Source organism: Panthera pardus, unplaced genomic scaffold (assembly GCF_024362965.1).
Source record: "Panthera pardus isolate Hobbes unplaced genomic scaffold, ASM2436296v1 HiC_scaffold_3, whole genome shotgun sequence".
Classification (NCBI taxonomy): Eukaryota; Metazoa; Chordata; class Mammalia; order Carnivora; family Felidae; genus Panthera; species Panthera pardus.
This window is the reverse complement of record NW_026526876.1, coordinates 45,144,093-45,163,484: the sequence shown is the minus strand read 5'-3', so window position 1 is coordinate 45,163,484 and position 19,392 is coordinate 45,144,093. Positions and strand designations below refer to the sequence as shown.

At 54.2% G+C, this 19,392-nt stretch overlaps 1 protein-coding gene and 1 long non-coding RNA gene across 4 annotated transcripts in view; one reads left to right on the top strand and one right to left on the bottom strand.

Moving 5' to 3' along the window:
• CUEDC1 (CUE domain containing 1) overlaps positions 1-8,627 on the top strand; it is an 83,178-nt gene extending 74,551 nt beyond the window's left edge. For 2 of the 3 annotated variants that reach the window (XM_053893245.1, XM_019415662.2), the window contains exons 6-11: positions 1,087-1,194; positions 3,527-3,598; positions 4,422-4,515; positions 5,218-5,276; positions 6,091-6,161; positions 8,269-8,627. In XM_053893245.1, the coding sequence (XP_053749220.1) occupies positions 1,087-1,194; positions 3,527-3,598; positions 4,422-4,515; positions 5,218-5,276; positions 6,091-6,158 (401 nt within the window). In that variant the 3' untranslated portion in view covers positions 6,159-6,161; positions 8,269-8,627. The remainder of the gene's footprint in view (positions 1-1,086; positions 1,195-3,526; positions 3,599-4,421; positions 4,516-5,217; positions 5,277-6,090; positions 6,162-8,268) is intronic. The other variant, XM_053893246.1, reaches the window with a different exon arrangement.
• On the bottom strand, positions 636-19,340 carry LOC109247218 (uncharacterized). Its single transcript, XR_002071635.2, has 2 exons — positions 16,718-19,340; positions 636-6,385 (listed from the first exon to the last, which is right to left on the bottom strand). It is a non-coding gene; the product is annotated as an uncharacterized LOC109247218 (long non-coding RNA).
• Positions 19,341-19,392: the final 52 nt, after the last annotated feature.

Genomic DNA, 19,392 nt, shown 5'->3' with positions numbered 1-19,392 from the left:
TCTGGGATTCTGCCAACAGGGACACGGGTCAGTGGCCAACTCTTCTCCCTCCCCTGGGACTCAGAGCAAGAGGGATGTGCCTTCTTAGGCCCTCTCTTTGCCCCTGTGCCAGGCACTGGCTGTGGCCTGGAGCTGGCTCCATAGGGGCTCTCTGAGCAGAGGACATCAGAGCAGGGCCTCTCAAGTGTTTTGGCAGTTTGGGTTATCTCTGGCTGGGGACTGTAGTTCCCAGTCTGGCTGCCTTTCTCCTTCAGGGTGGGAGTTTGTCTGTGGTGGGGTGTGGTGAGAGGCCTGTGGGAGGCCTGTCTTGTGAGGGTGTGTGTGTGTGTGTGTGTGTGTGTGGTGTGTGTGTGTGTGTGTGTGGCTGACAGTGTGTGGTTGGGGAGGAGTAAGGTGTGCAGAGAGAAGGTTGGCTCCAGACCTGCAGCACAGGTGCTGGGGCCTCAGGGCCTGGCATTTTATTTTATTTTATTTTACTTTATTTTTTTAAAGTTTATTTATTTTGAGAGAGAGAGAGAGAGAGAGAGAGAGAGAGAGAGAGAGAACAAGCGGGGGAGGAGCAGAGAGAGAGGCGGAGAGAGAGAATCCCAAGCAGGCTCCATGCTGTCAGCTGGAGAGAGAGAGAGAGAGAGAGAGAGAGAGAGAGAGAACAAGCGGGGGAGGAGCAGAGAGAGAGGGGGAGAGAGAGAATCCCAAGCAGGCTCCATGCTGTCAGCTGTAGAGACTGACGCGGGGCTGTATCCCATGAACCGTGAGATCATGACCTGAGCTGAAATCCAGAGTCTCTTAGCCCACTGAGCCACCCCGGCACCCCAGGGCCTTTCCTTTTAAATGAAGGGTTGGACTACATGATCTCTCAGCGTCCTTCTAATTCTGATGTTCTAACATTCCATCCACGTGCTTGTCAGGGCAGTAGTTTCTATGGTACGGCTGGTTCTTTGAGAGCCGGTTGACGTGTGTGTGCACATATTTTGTGTGTGTCATGTGAGATCTGGGGCCTTAGCCGCCAACGACCTCCTGTGTCTCAGCCCAGGGTGCCCCTGGGAGAGAGCTAACTGTCCTGACAGGAATGTGGTCCTTTTCCAGATCGTTTGAAATACGAGTCCCAGAAATCCAAATCCAACAGCAGCAGCAGCAGCAGCAGCAACAGCGTGGCTGTGGGAAATGACTTTGGCTTTCCCTCTCCTGCCCCAGGTAACCTTGCCTTCCTAGGAGAGAGGCCCAGAGGGCATAGAGGCTCACACCCCAGCTGTGCTTTGTGTGTTTGGAGTTTAGAGGTAGGGTGAGGAAATAGGCTGGAGGGGAGGGTTCTGACCCCACCACCGCACTGTGGCGTCAGAACTGTGAGCGACATGGCCCTCCACTTAGCAGGCCTGGACTCTTACCAATCCAGTGGCTGCTGGAGCCCCCCCTGGGATTGGCTAACAGGCTGGCTGAGCTCAGAAAGTGCCTGGAGCATGGCCAAGAAGGGGACATACCACATCACATATGTCCCGTGGTGGGTGGGCTCAGGAAGGACTCAAAGACTTCTAAGGCTTGATCTCCGCCCTGGGGAATGCAGGAGAAACATCCCCCAAAGGGGTAGAACCAACCAGCAAAGCTGAGGACACACTGATTATAGCAAATGCTCATGGTGAGAAGGGCAGGGAAGGGTTTATTCATTCAGTCTCTGGGGGAATCCCCGTCGTAGCCAGGCCCTGCCCTAGTGTTGGAAGAAGAGAACTTTGAGTTTCATGTACAAGGTGGTAAGAAGCAAGAACTGCCCCAAAAGAGGGGCAGGCCCCTCCAGGAGCCCTAACCCGCTAGAGGTGGGCCAGGAAGGGACAGCAGGCTGTTGGGATGCACGAAGAAGCGTTGGGCTAGAGCTGGGAACATGGGAACAGAGAGGTCTAGGAGGCCTAGATTCCGTACTTGACATCTGGACCCTGCCCATGTGTCCCTGTGTGTGCGTCGGGACCCCTAGCCAGTCAGTTCCTCCCTGCGTACGTAGGCTGCCCACCTCAGAGGAAGAAGCAGCAGCGGCTTTTGCCCAAAGCGCACCTCACATCATGCCGTGGAGTGGGGTGGTAGAGCAGAGGATGGGAGCTCAGCTGATCCCAGCTCAGAGGAAGAAAATCCTGTGGAACTGATTCATAAGCAACAGGCTTGGAGCTTAGGCCCCACCAGATGTGCATCTGGTAGTCTTAACGACAGTCTCTTGTCCTTGATCCTGAATTAACTAGACACACCAGGGCTGCTGGGATGGATCATAATGACTCACAGGGGACTTAGCAGGCAAGGTGACTCGGGATTAGCCGAGTTGCAGGGTGGAGAGCAGGGGCTTTAGAAGGGCAGCGAGAGATGCAAGTGGGTGCTGAGTGATCGGGGAGACTCTAGGTGGCCAACTGGGTTTTGACTTGGGAACTGGCCCTATTCTCATTCCTACTCATTGTCTAAGGAGTCAGGAACTCCATGTCTGGAGGGACTTAATGGAGGAGCTGACCCAGGCAGGAAGGAGAAGGGAATCAGCACGGACAAATGTCTGCTCTGTGCCCACGCCTCGTCTCCATTCCCTTATTAACCCTCTCACTGGGTCGGGCTGCAGGCCAGCCTCTGTGTGCTGGTGAGTATCTAACAGCCAGATCAGGGTGCAGGGGCAGCCCCAGTGCTTAGCGTCTGTGACTTCCATGATGTAAACACTCCCACCATACTGGTTTCAAGCTACCAGCATGGCTTTGCGGAACACGGAGTTGGTCAGAGCAGTGGACGGTTGGAACAGTGTGTGAGCCACGCACACAGGACATACCACTGTCTTGCCTTTTACACAAAAAAGCAAAGCAGGGCTTGGCAGAGAAAGAAGTCCTCCTCAAACCCCTAGTGTCCTCCTTTCTTTCTTTTTTTTTATTTTATTAAAAAAATATTTTTAATGTTTATTTTTGAAGGAGAGAGAGAGAGAGTGCAAGCAGGGTGGGGGGCACAGAGAGGGAGACACAGAATCGAAAGCAGGCTCCAGGCTCTGAGCTGTCAGCACAGAGCCCGACGCGGGGCTCGAACTCACGAACCGCGAGATCATGACCTGAGCTGAAGTCGGTTGTTTAACTGACTGAGCCACCCAGGTGCCCCTCCTTTCTTTTTCTTTTTCTTTTTTCCTTATATTTATTTTTTAGAAAGAGAGACAGAACATGAGCGGGAGAGGGGCAGAGAGAGAGGGAGACACAGAATCTGAAGCAGGCTCCAGGCTCTGAGCTGTCAGCACAGACCTGACACGGGGCTCAAACTTAGGAACTGTGAAATCATAATCTGAATCAAAGTTGGAGGCTGAACCTACCGAGACACCCAGGTGCCCCTAGTGTCCTCCTTTCTTAAAGCTCCCTCTTGGTTAGGGAAGAAGCCTGATTTTTGCCTCTCTCCTCAAATGGAAGGGTTGGGGCCATCCCCTGTCCTATGGGGACAGCCCTGACCTGCTTCCCCTGGGCCCCCAGCCCCGGGGCCTTGGGCAGCTACTCTCCCTCTGCAGCCGGACCTCAGAGGTGTCTTCCCCTTCCAGGAACCGGTGACGCCAATCCTGCTGTGTCTGAAGATGCCTTATTCAGGGACAAGTTAAAACACATGGGAAAATGTGAGTCCTGCCTAGGCCCCCTCCCCATCTCTTCTAAGACAGGCCCTGTGGCCTCGTAGGAGGGAAGGAGGCACGGGTGTTTTTAAGGTAGCTGACTCTGGGTGAACCAAAGTGACATTTTAATCGCAGGCTGGCTCCCTCAGCCTTCCTGCCTCGCTTCCCTCTCTGCGGCTGAGTGTGGATACAAATTAAGTTTTAAATCCTCTTGAGCCAGCTGTCTGCAGAAAAATAATAATGTGCTGCACCCACCCCACCCCGTCCCTGTTTCAGAGTTCACGTTCTTTGTGGCTTGAGGGGACTTGGCCTGATGAGTGGGGAGGCCCGTGTTAAGCCCACTGTCTGCAGGCAGGAGGCCAGAGGGGTCGGTGACCTCTCCCCGCAGAGTCCTGGCGGCCAGGACGAACCTACCCCCCTCCTCCCCTCCCCACCACCCAACCACGTGTGAATGAGGCTGCCATCCTTCCAGGCTCCATTTCAGGGAAAATCTCGGATTAGTCATGGAAATCCCAGAACCGACTCTGGAGGTGGTGAAGGGGGCGGGAGAGGCGGCGGCGGGAAAGACAGCCAAGACGCATCGGTGTCTGTCACAGCTGGGGAAGGAATACCCGGATCTCGGGCTGCCTGCCCGGGCCTGGTCCTGCTCTCGGTGGCCTTTGCTGCCCCTGCAGGCCGGGCCGGGAGGGCAGCCTCCCTGCTTGGGGATGCCCGGCCACCCGCCGCTGCAGCCACCACCGTCGCGTTCCTGTCGCCCTCCCACCCGGGGGAGGGAAGGCGGGATGGCCCCGTGGCTGCGGCTCTCCGCTCACGGGTCTCTCTGCCCCAGCCACCCGGAGGAAGCTGTTTGAGCTGGCCAGGGCCTTCTCCGAGAAGACCAGGATGAGGAAGTCAAAGAGGAAACACTTGTCCAAGCACCAGTCGTATCCTTTCCGGCCCGGCGCTGGGGGGCTGCGGGCGCCGACCCCCTGGCCAGACTGCCGGGGCTGCGCTCTCCCTGGGGCTGGGACCGGCTCTGCGGCCACCCCCCTCCTCCGCGCGCCCGAGGCCAGCCCACCGCCCTGCCTGGACCACCGTGACCGGCCCTGGGGACAGGCCAGCGTCTCCTGCTGCCTTCTGTGGGCTCCCAAGGAGAGAGCTCCACTTTCTGGCCGGGCTAATCTGCTCTTGGGAGAAAACTTGGTTCTTCCACTGAAACCAGCACACCTCTCCCTGATTTCCTGAGTTGAATTGATCTGTAGCTCTTGCTACCTCCCCACTTTCCTCTTTGTCCCCTGCCTCCTCGCTTTCAGTGGTTCCTTGAGGAAAAATAGGGTTTTCCACATTTTAACCTAGACTCCCACCCATGCTTGCCACATGGGACCCAGGCTACTAGAAGCTGAAACGGCCAGTGGGGAGCAGGGAGGAAGCCCCTTCTCCACCCCAGAGATGGGAGCTGGGTGAGAAAGTCTCCCCCCCCCCCAAGGAAAGGAGGCTTTGGGGAGCCCTGGGGGAGAAGGCTGGAAGGGAAGGAGTCTCCTGGACTCGCAGTGGGTGGTAGCCAGCCAGGGGCAGGGGGCGGTACAACTGGAGGACGATGGCAGTGCCTCCCCACCCCTGAGACGTTTTCCTGAATGGCCTGGCAGGCTGGGAGCTGCGGTGTCAACGGCTAATCTGCTGGACGACGTGGAGGGTCACACTTGTGGTGAGGCGAGGAGGGCAGGGAAGCTGGAGCTCTAAGTTGCTTGTGATGGGTGATCCTCCAAGAGGAGGGCCTGGCTATTTCATGGGTGGGCCCAACCTGGGGGGGATACATCATGGATAGGTGGGCAGGTGACCCAAGGAAATGGGTCCTCCTGCTTGGTTCGTGTCGCCTCTCCCTTCCACTCCCCGAAGGGGGCCCCGGCCGCACCTCCACCTAGATCTCTCCCTGGAGCACAAAGTGTCAGGTGCTGTTTCTGGGGAGTCTTCCCTGGGGTGGGAGGGGGCAGGCAGGGCTACTCACGTGGAGGGGCCTCCCCTTGAGAACCAAGCGCTGTGCAGTTTTAGTCTCTGGGCCCAGACACCTTTCAGCGTGCATGCAGTCCCTCCCAAAAGACACTGCCTTAGATGCTAGCAGGCCCATAGCTGAACCTGATCCTTAGGCCTCAGAGCAGAGGGGCCCTTTGGTCAGGAGACACCCAGAAGCAAGGGCCAGGGGGGTCTTAGAGGCCATATGGAGGGTGCAACTTCCGCACCCATTTTACAGATGAGGAAGCTGAGGGAAGAACTTGTCCAGGGTCTCAGAGCTCAGTGATGCAGCCAGGCCAGCAGCTAGGTATTCTAACTCCACACTGTGCCCTGGTGCCCTCACCAAACCCACGTATCCCCCCGCCCCCACCCCACCCCAGAGTCAGCTTGTGCCCCAGCAAACAAGGGGGATGGAGAGAGTTGGGTCAGTTCCCTTGCCCAGCCTGGAGGACGTGCCTGCGTGACACCCTGCACGGTGGAGGCTGAGACAACTTCCCTCTGCTTTTCAGATGAAGACTTCCGGGGAAGGCGTCAGGACGCACCCAAGATGGAGGAAGCCCTACGGGAAGGACAGTAAGAGGTAAGGCCTGGAGTCACAGCTGCCCAGAGACCGGGCCTGCCATGCCCTCCTCGAGGTGTCTTCCCAGGGCTCCGGAGGCATTGGGCTCAGGCAACTGGATGGCACAGGTCCTGGTTTTCTTCCCTTGTTGTGAGAGGGGACATGGTCTTCTGCATGGAACTCGTCTTTGGCCTGCCTTCCTTCCTTCCTTCTAGCAGAGTAATCACACCTGCCTGTGCCAGATCCTGGGAAGAAGGGGGGGGAAGTCAGCTTTGACCTTGAGAGTTTACAGCCAAATTGAGAAGACAGTCCAGGACACACACTGCACAGTGGGAGGGCCACTTAAGAAAAAGTGACATGGCCTCACCACGGCCGAGCACACGGAACCCTCCCACTGCCTGCTTGGGTTGGGTGGTGTAGGATCGGCCAAAACCAGATGAAGAAACAGCCTGTCTGGAGGCAGCTCTGTTTCTGGCTGCAGCCCTGGGCCCTCAGGCTGCTTTTCCTCCTCTTAACCTGTGCATCCCCGGGGTTGGCGGGGAGTGAGGGGGTGGGGGTGGGGGTGTGGATCAGGGAATGTCAGCACCTCCTCCAGGGCTCAGTGGAACCTGTCCCTGTTCCAACTCCCTCTCTGCCCATGCTTCCTTCCCCTAGCCGCTGTCCTACAAGGCTCCTTGAGCTGACGGTGTGGCAGGTATGACCCTGTTTGACTGAAGAAATACTTGCCTCCCTCAGGATAGTTGTAGTGGAGGGAGATTGGCCAGCTGGCCTTCACATCACTTCAAGGTGACTGCCTGTCACACCCCCCACGATGTGGACACACTCAGTCTTTCCTCATGCACGGAGCTGCACCCACGATTTCCACTGGTCCGGAATGCTCAAATATGGCCAGCCGGGGAAGGGCCCCCACAGCCCCACCGCTGCTGCCATTCGGTCTCCTTTCCACTGCTCCCCGGGAAACTGTGTCTGGTCCAGAGCCACCCCCCACATCAGGACCTTGCCATCATTTATTTCTCTCTCCAAGTCTTCGAGCTTTTCCTTTTCCAGCGTCTTCCTCAAGTCTATACCCTGTTCCTCCTCATCTTAAAAGCCAAGAGATTTCATCGTTTCCCTTCATTGCCCGACTTGTGAAAAAGTGGCCTCCTCTCCACCGTCCCCAGGTTGATCCAGGAAGGTCACCGGCAGGACCAGGTCCTTCTCCGGTTCTGTATCTTTGTGCCATGCCCCGCCCCCCTACCCTGCTTCTGTGGCCCAGGGCTCCTGGGCCGCCTTCCTCTCTTCCTCTCTGCTGTGTGCTTCCTGCTCCTGATGGCCCTCTGGGTCCCTCCGCCCCAGCTCTCCCCCGAGGTCCACCTGTGACTCTCTTCCAAGTCTTCTCACTCCTCTCTGGCAGTCCACCACGCTTATTTACAGCAACAGCAATACTTCTGTGCAGCGGGCTCCAGAACCTGAATCTCCCTCTCAGTCTGCCACATCCACCCTGAATCCCCACCGTGCCCAGGATTGTCTTTCCAGCCCTGGGTATGAACTCACTGGCAGCCAAACAACACCTTCCTCCTGACTTCCCCATTTCATTTCCCCTACCCCTTTCAGCCCCGCGCTGGCAAACTCTCACGGCCTGGTTAACACTTGCTGGTCTCTTCGCTGCCCCTGCTCTGCTCACCGCATCTCCGGGACACCACTCTCCTGCCATTTCCCTCTTGCTGTTTGAGCGAGTACAGGCTTCCGAACTCCCAGCCTGGTGTGTGTGGCCCGCTGAATTCTGACCCCAGTTTAGTTTTCTGCCCCTCCAGGTCCCCTGGGTCCAGCGTATCTGAGCTACAGCTGCGTCCCGGAATGGGCTGGCCCCTTCCCCACCTCTCGGCCTTTCCTATCCAGCCGCTTCCCCAGCCCCCTACTCTATCTCTAGCTGCCAGAGGCTCTGCTCTCACTGTTGTAGGAGCTTGGGTTTGCGGGGGCAGGGCATGACCCGAGGCAGAGTTTCAAGGCTGGCATAGAGTCCCCGGAGGAAGGACAGGGCACCTGTCTTTGGTATCTTCTGCCCCAAACTGTCTCTCCAGGAACCACTGACAAGGAAAGACCCCCTGGGCTCCATTGAAACACTTCTTCCATCTCTCTTCCCCACCAGATGCCAGCAGTTCCTCCTCACCGGACAAGATCTGACCTGGCAGAGGCGGCTGGAGAGCAAAACCGGCCCCCAGCTGAAGGGCCCAGCTGCAGCCGGACAGATGGTGCTTGAGTACTGAGGCCTCCTGATTCTCCGGCCCCAGTCCAGCCCAGCCACTGCCACTGCCACTGCCACTTTCACGGGACTTAGAACTTTGGAGTTTTGTGCTGTGATTGGAGGAAGGACCTGGGGCCCCTAGGGGCAGCAGCCAATCATGGCCCCTTTTGTAGCCAGGCTGTTCTATGGGCAATGAGCAGAAATGCAGGAACCACCATCAACTTGACCCCCCCACCCACCTTGTTTAAAAAAATCCCGGAAAATAGGCAAAGGTGGGGGTGCCCAAGAGGGCAGGATGGTGAAGGCCCGAAGGCAGAACCCCTGCCTCTCTCCTTTCCCCATCTCTCCTTCTGGGCAGCAGACACTGCCCGACCCCCCCCCCCCCCCCATTCCCATCCTCAGCTCCCTCCTGGGCACCTTGGGCCCTTGATTCCCATGATTTCCTGCATCCCAGCCTTTTCCCCAGGGCTGCTGACCCTTGGTACCATCCCTGCACAGATCCGTGGGTAGGAGAGCCCTGGGCAGTCACTCAGGCTCCCTCTGAGTAGTTACGGGCCCCCGCAGAGAGGTATCTACTGACCGCCCCTCCGGCTGCCCCTGGGGTTTGCATGGGCCCTCAGCAGGGACGGGGAGGGTGGCCCCCAGGGAGCTGGAGGACTCTGGCCAGGCAGGAGGATTCTTTACTGTGGCAGGAGACAAAAACCAATTCTGGATGGGAACTGGGGAGGCGGGGGAGGGGGGGGGCGCGGTTCACGGGTGGGGTGGGGGCCCTGAGCAGAAGTCCTGCTGTCACTAAGGGTGGGCAGCAGCAGGTTCTGAAGTGATCCTTGAGAAAGTGCAGGACTGAGGAGCGTGAGGGATGAGGCTGCCAGCCTGGGTGGGGGCGGGGCGCCTGGGGCAGAAGGGCTTGCTGGGCGTCTCTTGCCTAGAACAAGAAGGTGAATGATCCGAGGAGGCACACTCCGGTTCTACGAGCCTTACCGGGCACCGACCACTGCCAGTGGGAGGGTGGCTGGCCCGGTCTCTCCGGCCAGACTTCGAGACGGGAACGCGCTGACCTCTCCGGAGAACCCGGGAGCCTGGGCAGGCACGAGGCGTCGCGGCCCCCGCAGTGGAGAACCAACCAGCCCAGCCCAACCGCGCGGGGTGGGGAGGTTGGAAGTGGGAGCCAAGCCTCGGCGGGGCCCTGGTGGCCGCAAGTCGCCCCTAGATAGGACTTGGCGGGCGCGATCGCACCTCCTTCCGCCGAGGCCGGGCGCACTCGGTGGCCCAGCTTTCCCGGCGCGCTCCGAAGAGGCGGCCCCCGGAGGACGTGGGGGTGGGGATCGGGACGCGCAGCGCCGCCGCGGAGCCCGACCAAGTTTGGCACCCGCGCGGGGCCTAGGGCGCTGGCGCGGGGCCGCCCGCCCTCTGCTGCTCCCTGCGACCCGCCTGTGGCCCCCGAGGAGCCCCTGGGCCGCCAGCCCGAGCTCCGAACAGCCTGGGCCCGGGGGGCAGAGGAGGGGCCTCTGGGCTGTGGCCGTGACCCTCCCGGCGCATGGCGGGGAAGCCCCAGCCCCACGTCTGTGTGTGTTGCTTTGTTAGTTGTTTTTTCTCCTATGTGTGGGTTTTTTCTTGGAGCTGTTTCATAGGAATTCCTGTAATAAAGACTTGGTGTTCTCTTGGTGCTCTGATGTGGCCGGCAGTGTGGGCTGGACCCTTCCTCCTCTCTTCTTGTCCTGGGCAGGGTTTGGCCCCTGGAGCCCCCCCCTTGCCCCCGAGGGTCACCTGCCTCAGTTAACCCGCAGTGTCTGTAAGGCCCCGAGGGCTCAGCTTTCTCCGCAGCGCACTCCGGAGAAGAGACCTGCCGCCCGCAGGGCAACCTCGCCCACCTGCTGCTTTGCTCTGCTCAGTCGCCTTCCTGTTTGCCCTGGGGAAAATCCCTAGCTCCTCGGCAAAGGAAAACTCCCAAGGCAAAAGCCAGTGTGTGGCGAAAGCTTACCCAGATATCCAGAAAGCTTCAGGAGTGACACTGACGGGAGGCTGCAGGGAGGTGCAAAGGCCCATAGAGATCTTCCCATTCAAGGACCTCTAGCTTTCTTTCCCTTACTCCCCAGCAGTGTAGGACTACCGCCCATGCCAGGGAACTCCCAGCCCAAAGAGGAAGCTGGTGCCCTTTGCAGACAGGGCAGTTCTGAAGGTTAAAAGGTTTGTTGTGTTGAGCCCATAGGCCTCCTTGTGGCTTTCACTCACATTTTATTCTGGGCTCTCAGTCACCCAGGCCAAGGCCACCGCTCTAACCCCTGCTGCCACATTTGAGCTCAGTCTGGAGGAACAATGCAGGTTCTCCCTGCCCTCCTATAAACAGGTTCTCCTTCACCCCCAGTTAGACCAAGGTAAGACAGCGGGTGATGCTCTCCATACATACTGTTTGGATGTAGGCAAACCAAGCTGATCCTCTAACCCTGGCTCTGTGCATTAAAAAAAACAAAAACAAAAACAAAACATATATATATATATATATATATACACTGTATATTATAATATATATGTAATATAATATATATATTTAATGTTTATTTTTGAGAGAGAGAGAGAGAGAGTGCGAGCAGGGGAGGGGCAGAGAGAGAGGGAGACACAGAATCTGAAGCAGGCTCCAGGCTCCGAGCTGTCAGCTGTGGGGCTCAAACCCACGAACAGCGAGATCATGACCTGAGCCACCCAGGCACCCCTAAAAAAATATTTTTATGTAATCTCTACACCCAGCATGGGGCTTGAATTTACAACCCCAAGATCAGGAGCATGCTCTACTGACCGAGCCAGCTGGGTGCCCCAGTGTTGTGCATTTTTTACTGATAGGTGTGTAACCCTCAGGTGTGTAACCTGGGACCTTGTTAGAAATGCCAATTCTCAGCCCTACCCTAGACATACTGAATCAGAGACTCAGGGAGTGCAGCCCAGCAATCTGAGTCTTGTGTTTGGGAACCACACTGCCAGGCCCCTACCTACTACTGGCTGCACAGAATTACCTGAGTAGCTTAAAAAAAAAAAAATCCTGATGCTCAGTACCCCATATCAATTAAATCAACAGCCATGGGGTGATTTATTTTACAGCTCCTCATGTAATTCAAATTTGCAATCAAGTTTGAGGACCAGCACACTGGGCAGTCTGGTAGTGTTTCATATTAGCTCAATTAATCTGACCCAATAATGGCCACTTTACGGATGATGAAATGACAATTCAGAAAGTAACTTTGCAAGGTTGCAGAGGTAGCAAGGTGTGAAGCCAGAAACACGGTCCAGGGGTGCCTGACTCCAAATGCTGTTCAAGGTGTGCTGTGTGGACCCGCAGCATCAGCATCACAGAGCACATTAGAAATGCATGTTATGGGGCCCTACTCCAGATCTACTGAATCTCAAACTGGGAGTATTTTAACAAGCCCTCCAGATGATTCTGATACATGCCAAGTTTGAGAAGCACAGTTCCACAACTTGCTACTCAAAATTTGGTCTATGGACCGGCACCATCTGTATCACCTGGAACTTGATAGAAACACACAATTTCAGGGTCTACCCTAGACCTACTGGACTAGAATGTCCACTTTAATATATATATACATATATATATATATATATATACACATATATATGTAATTTTTTTTTTTTGAGAAAGAGAGCAGGGGAGAGGGGGAGAGGGAGAGAGAATCTGAAGTAGGCTCCATGCTGAGCATGGGGACTGATGTGGGGCTCGATCCCACAATCCTGGGATTATGAGCTGAGCTGAAATCAAGAGTTGGACGCTTGACCGACTGAGCCACCCAGGTGCCCCTAGAATGTCCATTTTAATAAACTCTTCAGGTGACTTGAATGCACATTGAAGCTGGAGAAACACTAGTCTAGAACACCAGTTCTCAAACTTGCTATATACATTGGAATTCTTTTTTTTTCAAGTTTTTTTAATTTTTTTTAGTAATCCCTACACCCGATGTGGGGCTCAAACCCACGACCCTGAGGTCAAGAGTTGCACATTTCTCCATTGCTCTTCCCAGCCAGGCACCATATACTGGAATTATTGCTGAAACTTGGGTCCCATTCCCAAAGATTCTGATTTCATTGGTTTGGGATTTAGCCTGGGAATCAGAGTGTAAAAGTGCCTCACGTGATTCTAATATGCAGCAAAGTTTGAGAACCATCCACTCTTTTGCCTTTTAGTTAACTGACTGAAGGTAATTGTATCCAGAGAGGGGATGTGGGGAGAGAAGGCAAAGAAAGCGATCCAGATACACCTGGAAAATGGAGATGCACAGCAGATGAAGCCTCTGCTCTGTGATGAGTCCCTCTGGGCCGAACAGTGTTTATAGGACCTAGGAGGGAGTCAGGCTGGGCCAGGCAACCCCCTCATCCATCTGCCCTCACATGCCAGGCTCGTCTACAAATGTTGGGCTCCTGGTATCCACAAAGTGATCCTTGGAGAGTGACCTGAGCTCTGTGTGAGAGTGACCTGAGAAAGTGCTGAGCTGGGCTGTCTGGAGTCTGGTCCAGCTAGTGCCTCTCCTCCTTGCTTCAGTGTCCCCAGGGCTCAGCCCCAACTTGAGAGATCATGGGTCTGAAGAATGCTGTGCCCAGAAGAACTGGCCTGCTTATTACCAACCTGGAGTCTCAACCCTTCCTCTGTTCACTTGAGGCACCTGGTAGGGGCCTGAGATTGGAAGAAAGACAGGAGGACAATTTGGTTTGCAGAAGGCAGAAGACAGGCAAGATACAGGATGATGAAGATGATGGCTGCTCACTGAGTGCTTATTGTATGCAACTTTTCTGAGGAGCTTTACGTACATTATTTTACATAATCCCCACAACTATTATATGAAATCAGTATTATTATTTGTATTTCACAGATCGGGAAACTGAGGCACACATGCCCCTCAGTAAGTGGTAGTACTTACTACCCCGGCAGCCAAACTCCAAAGTTGTTACCTAAACACTAAGCTATACGCTGGGGCAGGGGAAGAGGTGGTAAGAACTAGAACCTCGCCATAGACAGGATCTGCCGAACACAGAAAGTTCTACCTGCTTAAAAACATCTCCATAGTGTGATGTCTGATCCAACAGTGTGCTCGGACGTCACCTATTAGCATTCTTTATTTGGTTTTAAAAATGATCTTAGCATTCCCATTGAATGGAAAATATGCTATTTAGAGAGAAGCACATGAACTCCTTTGCCCATTATCAGAGCATAGATTAATTTGTTGGATTAGCTGGCTAGGCCAGCTGGAGGAAGATTTAGAAATTTCTGGAGATGGGGGTAGCGGGTAGGGAGCAGGGCGGGTGGTTGAAACGGGGCTGTGTAAATCTACTGCCACCTGGTGGTCATCTCACAGAACTGGCCATTGAGAGGCCAACACCGTTTTCCCAGAAGGAAGTGAGCACCTGTTTGGCCAGAGGCCAGAGACAGAAGGGAATTTACTCTATTTGCATGGTTATATGTTTTGCAAATTTTGTAAAACAAAGATATTTTTGTACTTTTTTTCTTAAAAGAGCCACTAAGATTATATAAACCTTAGGCCCTACAGAGCCAGCATCTACCCTGTCATTTCTAGAGATTAAAGAGTCACAATTCTTTATCAGGTCAAGAGGATTATTCAGGGGACTCTGAAGTGAAGGGGTGTAAAGCTCAGTACAAACTCAGCTGGCTATGTCCTTGCTACTCGAAGTGTGGTTCTGTGGATCCAGTGACCAACTGTCCTGGTTTTCCAGGTCTGCGTGTTCCTCGGATGCGGAAATCTCAGTGCTAAAACTGGGAAAGTTCTGGGCAAACTTAGGCCAGTTGGCTACCTTACCTGCAGGTTAGCAGCGCTGGCATCGGCTTGGAAGAAGACTGTTAGAAATTCAGAGTTTCAGTCCTCACCCCAGACCGCTCGAGTCAGAATCTGAATTTCCCAAGATCCGGGAGGTTCCAGAGCATATTAAAGATAGATTTGCTCTGCCTTCCACAAGAAGAGGGGGGCCCACACCAGCCTGCAACATCTGCCTGCAAGGGGCTCATCCTCTGCTGGGAAAGCTCCAGAGTGATTCCAATTGGCCTTTAATTCTAATAATAAAAGGCCAGATTGTTGCTTCAGGCCCAGCTGGCTCCTGTTTCCTTGGCTACAAAAGGAGCCACAGTGATACAGGGCTGGTAGCGGCATAAAGTGCTTTTCTTTCCTCTGCTTGAACTAGATTCTTGTTGGGGGTAAGACTGTTTGCTGAAGAAATGAACAGGCAGCTGTGTGAACATGCCTTGCAAATTGTTAGGTGTGACTTAATTGTAGGTGTGATTTAATAAATTGTGATTTGTTGCTCTTAAACGTGCAGTGGTCAGAAAATGTTATTATCATCACTCTTATTTATTGAGCCTGTACACTAGGCACTGTTTTAAGCACTCGGCAGATATTAACCCACTGACTCCTCATAAGAAGGCTACAGGGTGGGTGATCCGATTATGCCCATATCACAGGTAACGGAGCTGAGGCCCCGAGGTTTGTAAACTGGATCTACCTGTCAGTGGGCCACAGAGGATAGCCAGGACTAGAAATGACCAGGTTCTTGGAGGAGTGGAGGGTTATCCCCATTCAGCCACAGCTTTTGCCCACATACCCATAGCGTGTCTGAGGAAGGCCTCCAGAAAGGAAGGCCGGGGTGGCTCCCTCATTTGTCCTAACTTGGCCTGATTCAGCCATGCTGTTGATGACAAAACTTTCTGAGAGCCACCTCTGAGCCAAGCAGCAGCCCGGGCATGGGGAGGCAGAGATAAGACAGCCAGTTCCTGCCCTCAGAGAGGCCCAGTTAGACAGACTCAGACCAGTGAACACAGTTACAACACCACATTCCGAGAGGGAAAAGCTTAGGGAGCGAGGGAGCAGAGTCTGGCAGAGTGTGCGCTGCGGGCTGATGTGCCCTCCTGGCTGACCCTCGAAAGGAAGCGGAGGCGTGGGCCTCCGAGCAGGTGTGGGCCTCCAACCCACGCGTGCCAGGAGAGAGCGCACACAACAGCCTGGAGGTGGGAGACGACGCTCCGGCCTCCTCTTTGCACATCTCCCCCACTGCTGCTCCTCCCCCTGGTCCCTGTACTGTGTATTGAATGTATACTATTGTTTTCCTCCTCTTTTGAGGCGAGCAGCTAATTTCTCCCTGATCCTGGCTTTCTGCCAAAGATGGGTAACGGTATTCATGATTTCATCAATACGCTGGGATTTTCACTCACCAAGGCCGTTCTGCCATCGGGGATGCTTCTCCACTTTTTGTCTGACAAATTCCCAGGCACTACTTAAATAAGGGTGCTATTTATAAAGACGTGGGCAGAGTGTAGGGAAGCCACAAGGGACGGCCTAGAACCTATGGCTAGTAACAGAGGGGCACAGTTTGCTGAGTCTCGGCCTTCAGGGGCAAGGGAGGGAACAGTGACTGGAACCCGGTGAGAGCTCTGTGTGAACAGGTTGCCCTGTAGAGCTGTGACTTTATGTTCCTGCACTGTACGTGGAGGGAGCCAGGGGAATAGAGACTACCTTCACTCTCCTCGTTCCTTCCATTCCCCTGCCAATGCCTCCCACTGGTGGTACCTCCTGGAACCCAACTGGAAGCAGAGGGCCGTGGTTGCGGTTCCTAGAAGTCAGCCTCCCGGGGAACAGAGCAGGGTGAAGGAGAGCACAGAGTGTGTGTGCACCTGGCAGGGCACATGGATGCTGTTCAGCCAAGTACTTATCAGTCAGTGTCATGGGGCTGAACAGTGTCCCTTCAAAATTTGTATGTTGAAGTCCTAACCCCCAGTATAGCTCGGGATGTGACTGTGTTTAGAGATAGTCTTTAAAGAAGTATTGAAGTTAAAATGCAGCCATTAGGTTGGGCTCAGGTCCAATATGACTGGTGTCATAAGAGCACACAGGCACATACAAAGGGAACACCATGCGAGGACACAGGGAGAAGGTGGCCGTCTGCAAACCAAGGAGAGAGGCCTCAGGAGAAACCCACCCTGGCAAGTTGATCTCGGGCTTCTAGCATCCAGAATAGTGTGAAAGTATCTTTCTGTGGCCTAAGCCACCCAGCCTGTGGTACTTTGTTGTGGCTGCCCTAGCAAACTGATATAATCCACATGCTATTCAACATAGAAGTTCTCAGTTATGAATTTGCCAGTCTCCCCCACTGGATAGTCAGCTTGTCCCGGACTCGGCACAGGGCCAGGCAGGTGCTTAAGCGCTTGTGAGCTGGACGGGATCATTTAACAAGACAATGAAACAATAAGGCAATTTACGAAATATCATCAAAATGCTGCAGTCCCAGGTGGCAATCAGGACACAAGAGCAACAGCGATGCTGTAACTGCCATCAGACTTGTTACTTACCAGCTCTCATTTGGTCTTTGCAGAATGGTGGCTTCTACTCTTGCAGCAAACTACGCAGGTAGTGGATACTATTTAGCGGGCACATCTAGCGGGGTCGAGCAGGGTAGCGGAAGGAATACGGCCTTTTGGAGAGTTGACAAGTTCTATTTCCTTCTGTGTGAGATTTGTCAGGACGTTACCTATGGCATCAGGTAGCTGAACAATTGAATAGGACAAATCCAGATTGCTGCTGCAGTGCAAGGCATGAGTGCATCAGCCCCTTGCAGCCTTGAGAGGTCCTGGTGAGAAGACAGAGGCCTCTAATGTCCAGTTTGCCTGCCCCCGGCTGCCCCACAGCTTCCTCCTTTTCATGAATGAGTACTCCCTTGGGCACACACTTCCTGTTGCAGGGTCAGAGGGTTCCCAATTCATCCTGCTGTCACATCCCCAAGGTCTTCCTATCTACCCACCAACATTCCACTCTCTCAGTCACAGAGGCATTAAATAGGATGCTGAAGGGGAAACTGCAAAGTTTATTAATTCATTTTGAGAGAGAGTGTGTGCGTGTGCGCAAGTGGGAGGAACAGAGAGACAGAGAGAGAGAGAGGGAGAGATTCCCAAGCAGGTTCAGAGCTGTCAGCACAGAGCCTGACAGACTCAGGGCTTGATCCCACGAACCATGAGATCATCACCTGAGCCAAAATCAAGAGTCAGAAGCCTAACCCACTGCGCCACCCAGATGCCTCAAGGAGGGGAAACCTGAAGGGCTCAGAAGAGGAAGTAACTTCCCTAAGAAGATCTAGAGGAGAAATTCCAATCTTGCAATTCCTCCCCCACTGAGGGTTTGGGTCCTTGGCTCTCCTCCCTGAATAAATTCTCCTAATTCTTTACCAGTGGTAACTGCAGTGGCCTAGGGGAGCAGGCCTGAGTGGGAGAAGAGAAGTGTGTCTGTGGTCTGGGCTGGCAGCTAGCTGGGACTTGGACAGAATTAGAAACTCGTTATGAGGCCCGGGAAGACTATATTTAGTTGGGAGTATGTTTGCTTGACCTAGAGCAAAGCCTTCCAGACCTTCCTAAGACTGGGAGACTAGAGTCTTTACACCTGGCCCAGCAGCCAGCACTGTGCTCTCTCTTCCCTGTGCCACAGGGCCCTGCAGCAGCCATGAAACCCACCTCTCAGGTTAGCCCTGGGCCCCAAATCCCTCCTCTCCTGCCCCTGGGGCCAGTTTTGGCTGACCTCATAGGTCTACCAATCTCCAGCTTGAGACATAGCTAAGGAGGGTTGTGGGTTTCTGGAAAAGGTCCAGGCTGTGTGGGAAAGCTGGCTCTGTCAGTTAGGTGTCTGACAGGTTACTTCACCTGCTATGGCCTCACTTTCTCATCTATAATAAGGCTAATAATAGCTACCTTCTGGTTAGGTGTGTGGATCCAAGACAATACAAACAAACAAACAGTAACTGCTCCTGAAACATTAGTTTCCTCCTCCTCACCAGCCTCCCATAGAGTGGGAGTGCTCTGGAATGACCTGCTGCTCTTTCTGGCTGACAAAGATGATAATGGGCCCGGGGAGATATTTTGTGTGTATGCAATTCAAAACATTGCACTGGATTAAAAAGTTCAAACACGAATAAAAACTCTACCGATCAAACTCTGAAGGAAATATAAAGAAAAAATGCTTTCTTCTCTGGCAGTCTCACTGGAGATAACCAAGGTTCACAGCCTTGTGGGCCTTCTACGTAGTTTCTATCTTCATAGAAACACAAACGCATGTACAGGTGTTTTCTTTTTTCTTTTAACAGGTTAGGATCCCACTAAAAGATGTTTCTCTGCAACTTCCCTTTTCATTTAACTCTAAGTCATGGGCATTCACAAGTTCATTGTTAACAGCTGCATAGGATTGCATGGGACACACGAACCATAATTTTCCATTTGATTTTTTTCCTCCACTGCAGTGACGATCCTTGCACAAACATCCTCATGAAAGAAATTGTGCTTTCATTTCTTTGGGGGTACTTTACCCGAAGCACGATTATTGGACCAATAAGTAACCCCGAGAGGCTACTTTTCCCAGATTTTTGGGTCTCCGTCTGGGAATTTGTTTCGTTCACTTTCGCTTTGCCAGCCCCACGGAGGAGCGAGCCCGCGACGCCTCCCGCGGAGAAAACACTAGTTGCCGGGCGCATCCCGAAGGGAGCAGATGCAGGAGGCACTCCAGGGCCTAAGGACTCACGGGGCGCGCTGCACAGCAGGGCACGGAGGACAGACGCTTGAGCTTTAGTGTGACCCCAGGCCAGTGCCTGCCCGTCCCAGTGTCACGCCAGGCCAGTGACTGCCCGTCCCGGCCTCGGTTTCCTTCTGCGGAGTCTGTGGCTCCAAGCAAGATAAGGCGCAGTTCGGGCCCAGCGCCAGCGTGACCTCTATCTGTGCCTTTACGTGTGTCCTGGCCGGGCTGGTTCCCCGGACGTAGGCTGCGCCTCCCTCCTTCCTCCCCCTCGTCTTCCCTCCGCGCCGCCCCACCTTCCAGACTGGGTGGCTCAGCAAGGCCAGAAAGGGTAAAGCAGTCACCAGCGTGAATCCCTCCTCGAGATCGGTCATTTATTGCTTCTGCCCGGCTCTGGCCGGCTTCCTTCCTTTCGTCTCGGCTATCGAGTGCTCGCGTCTGAATCTGGCCGGGAGCCGAGGGCCGCGCCAGTTCG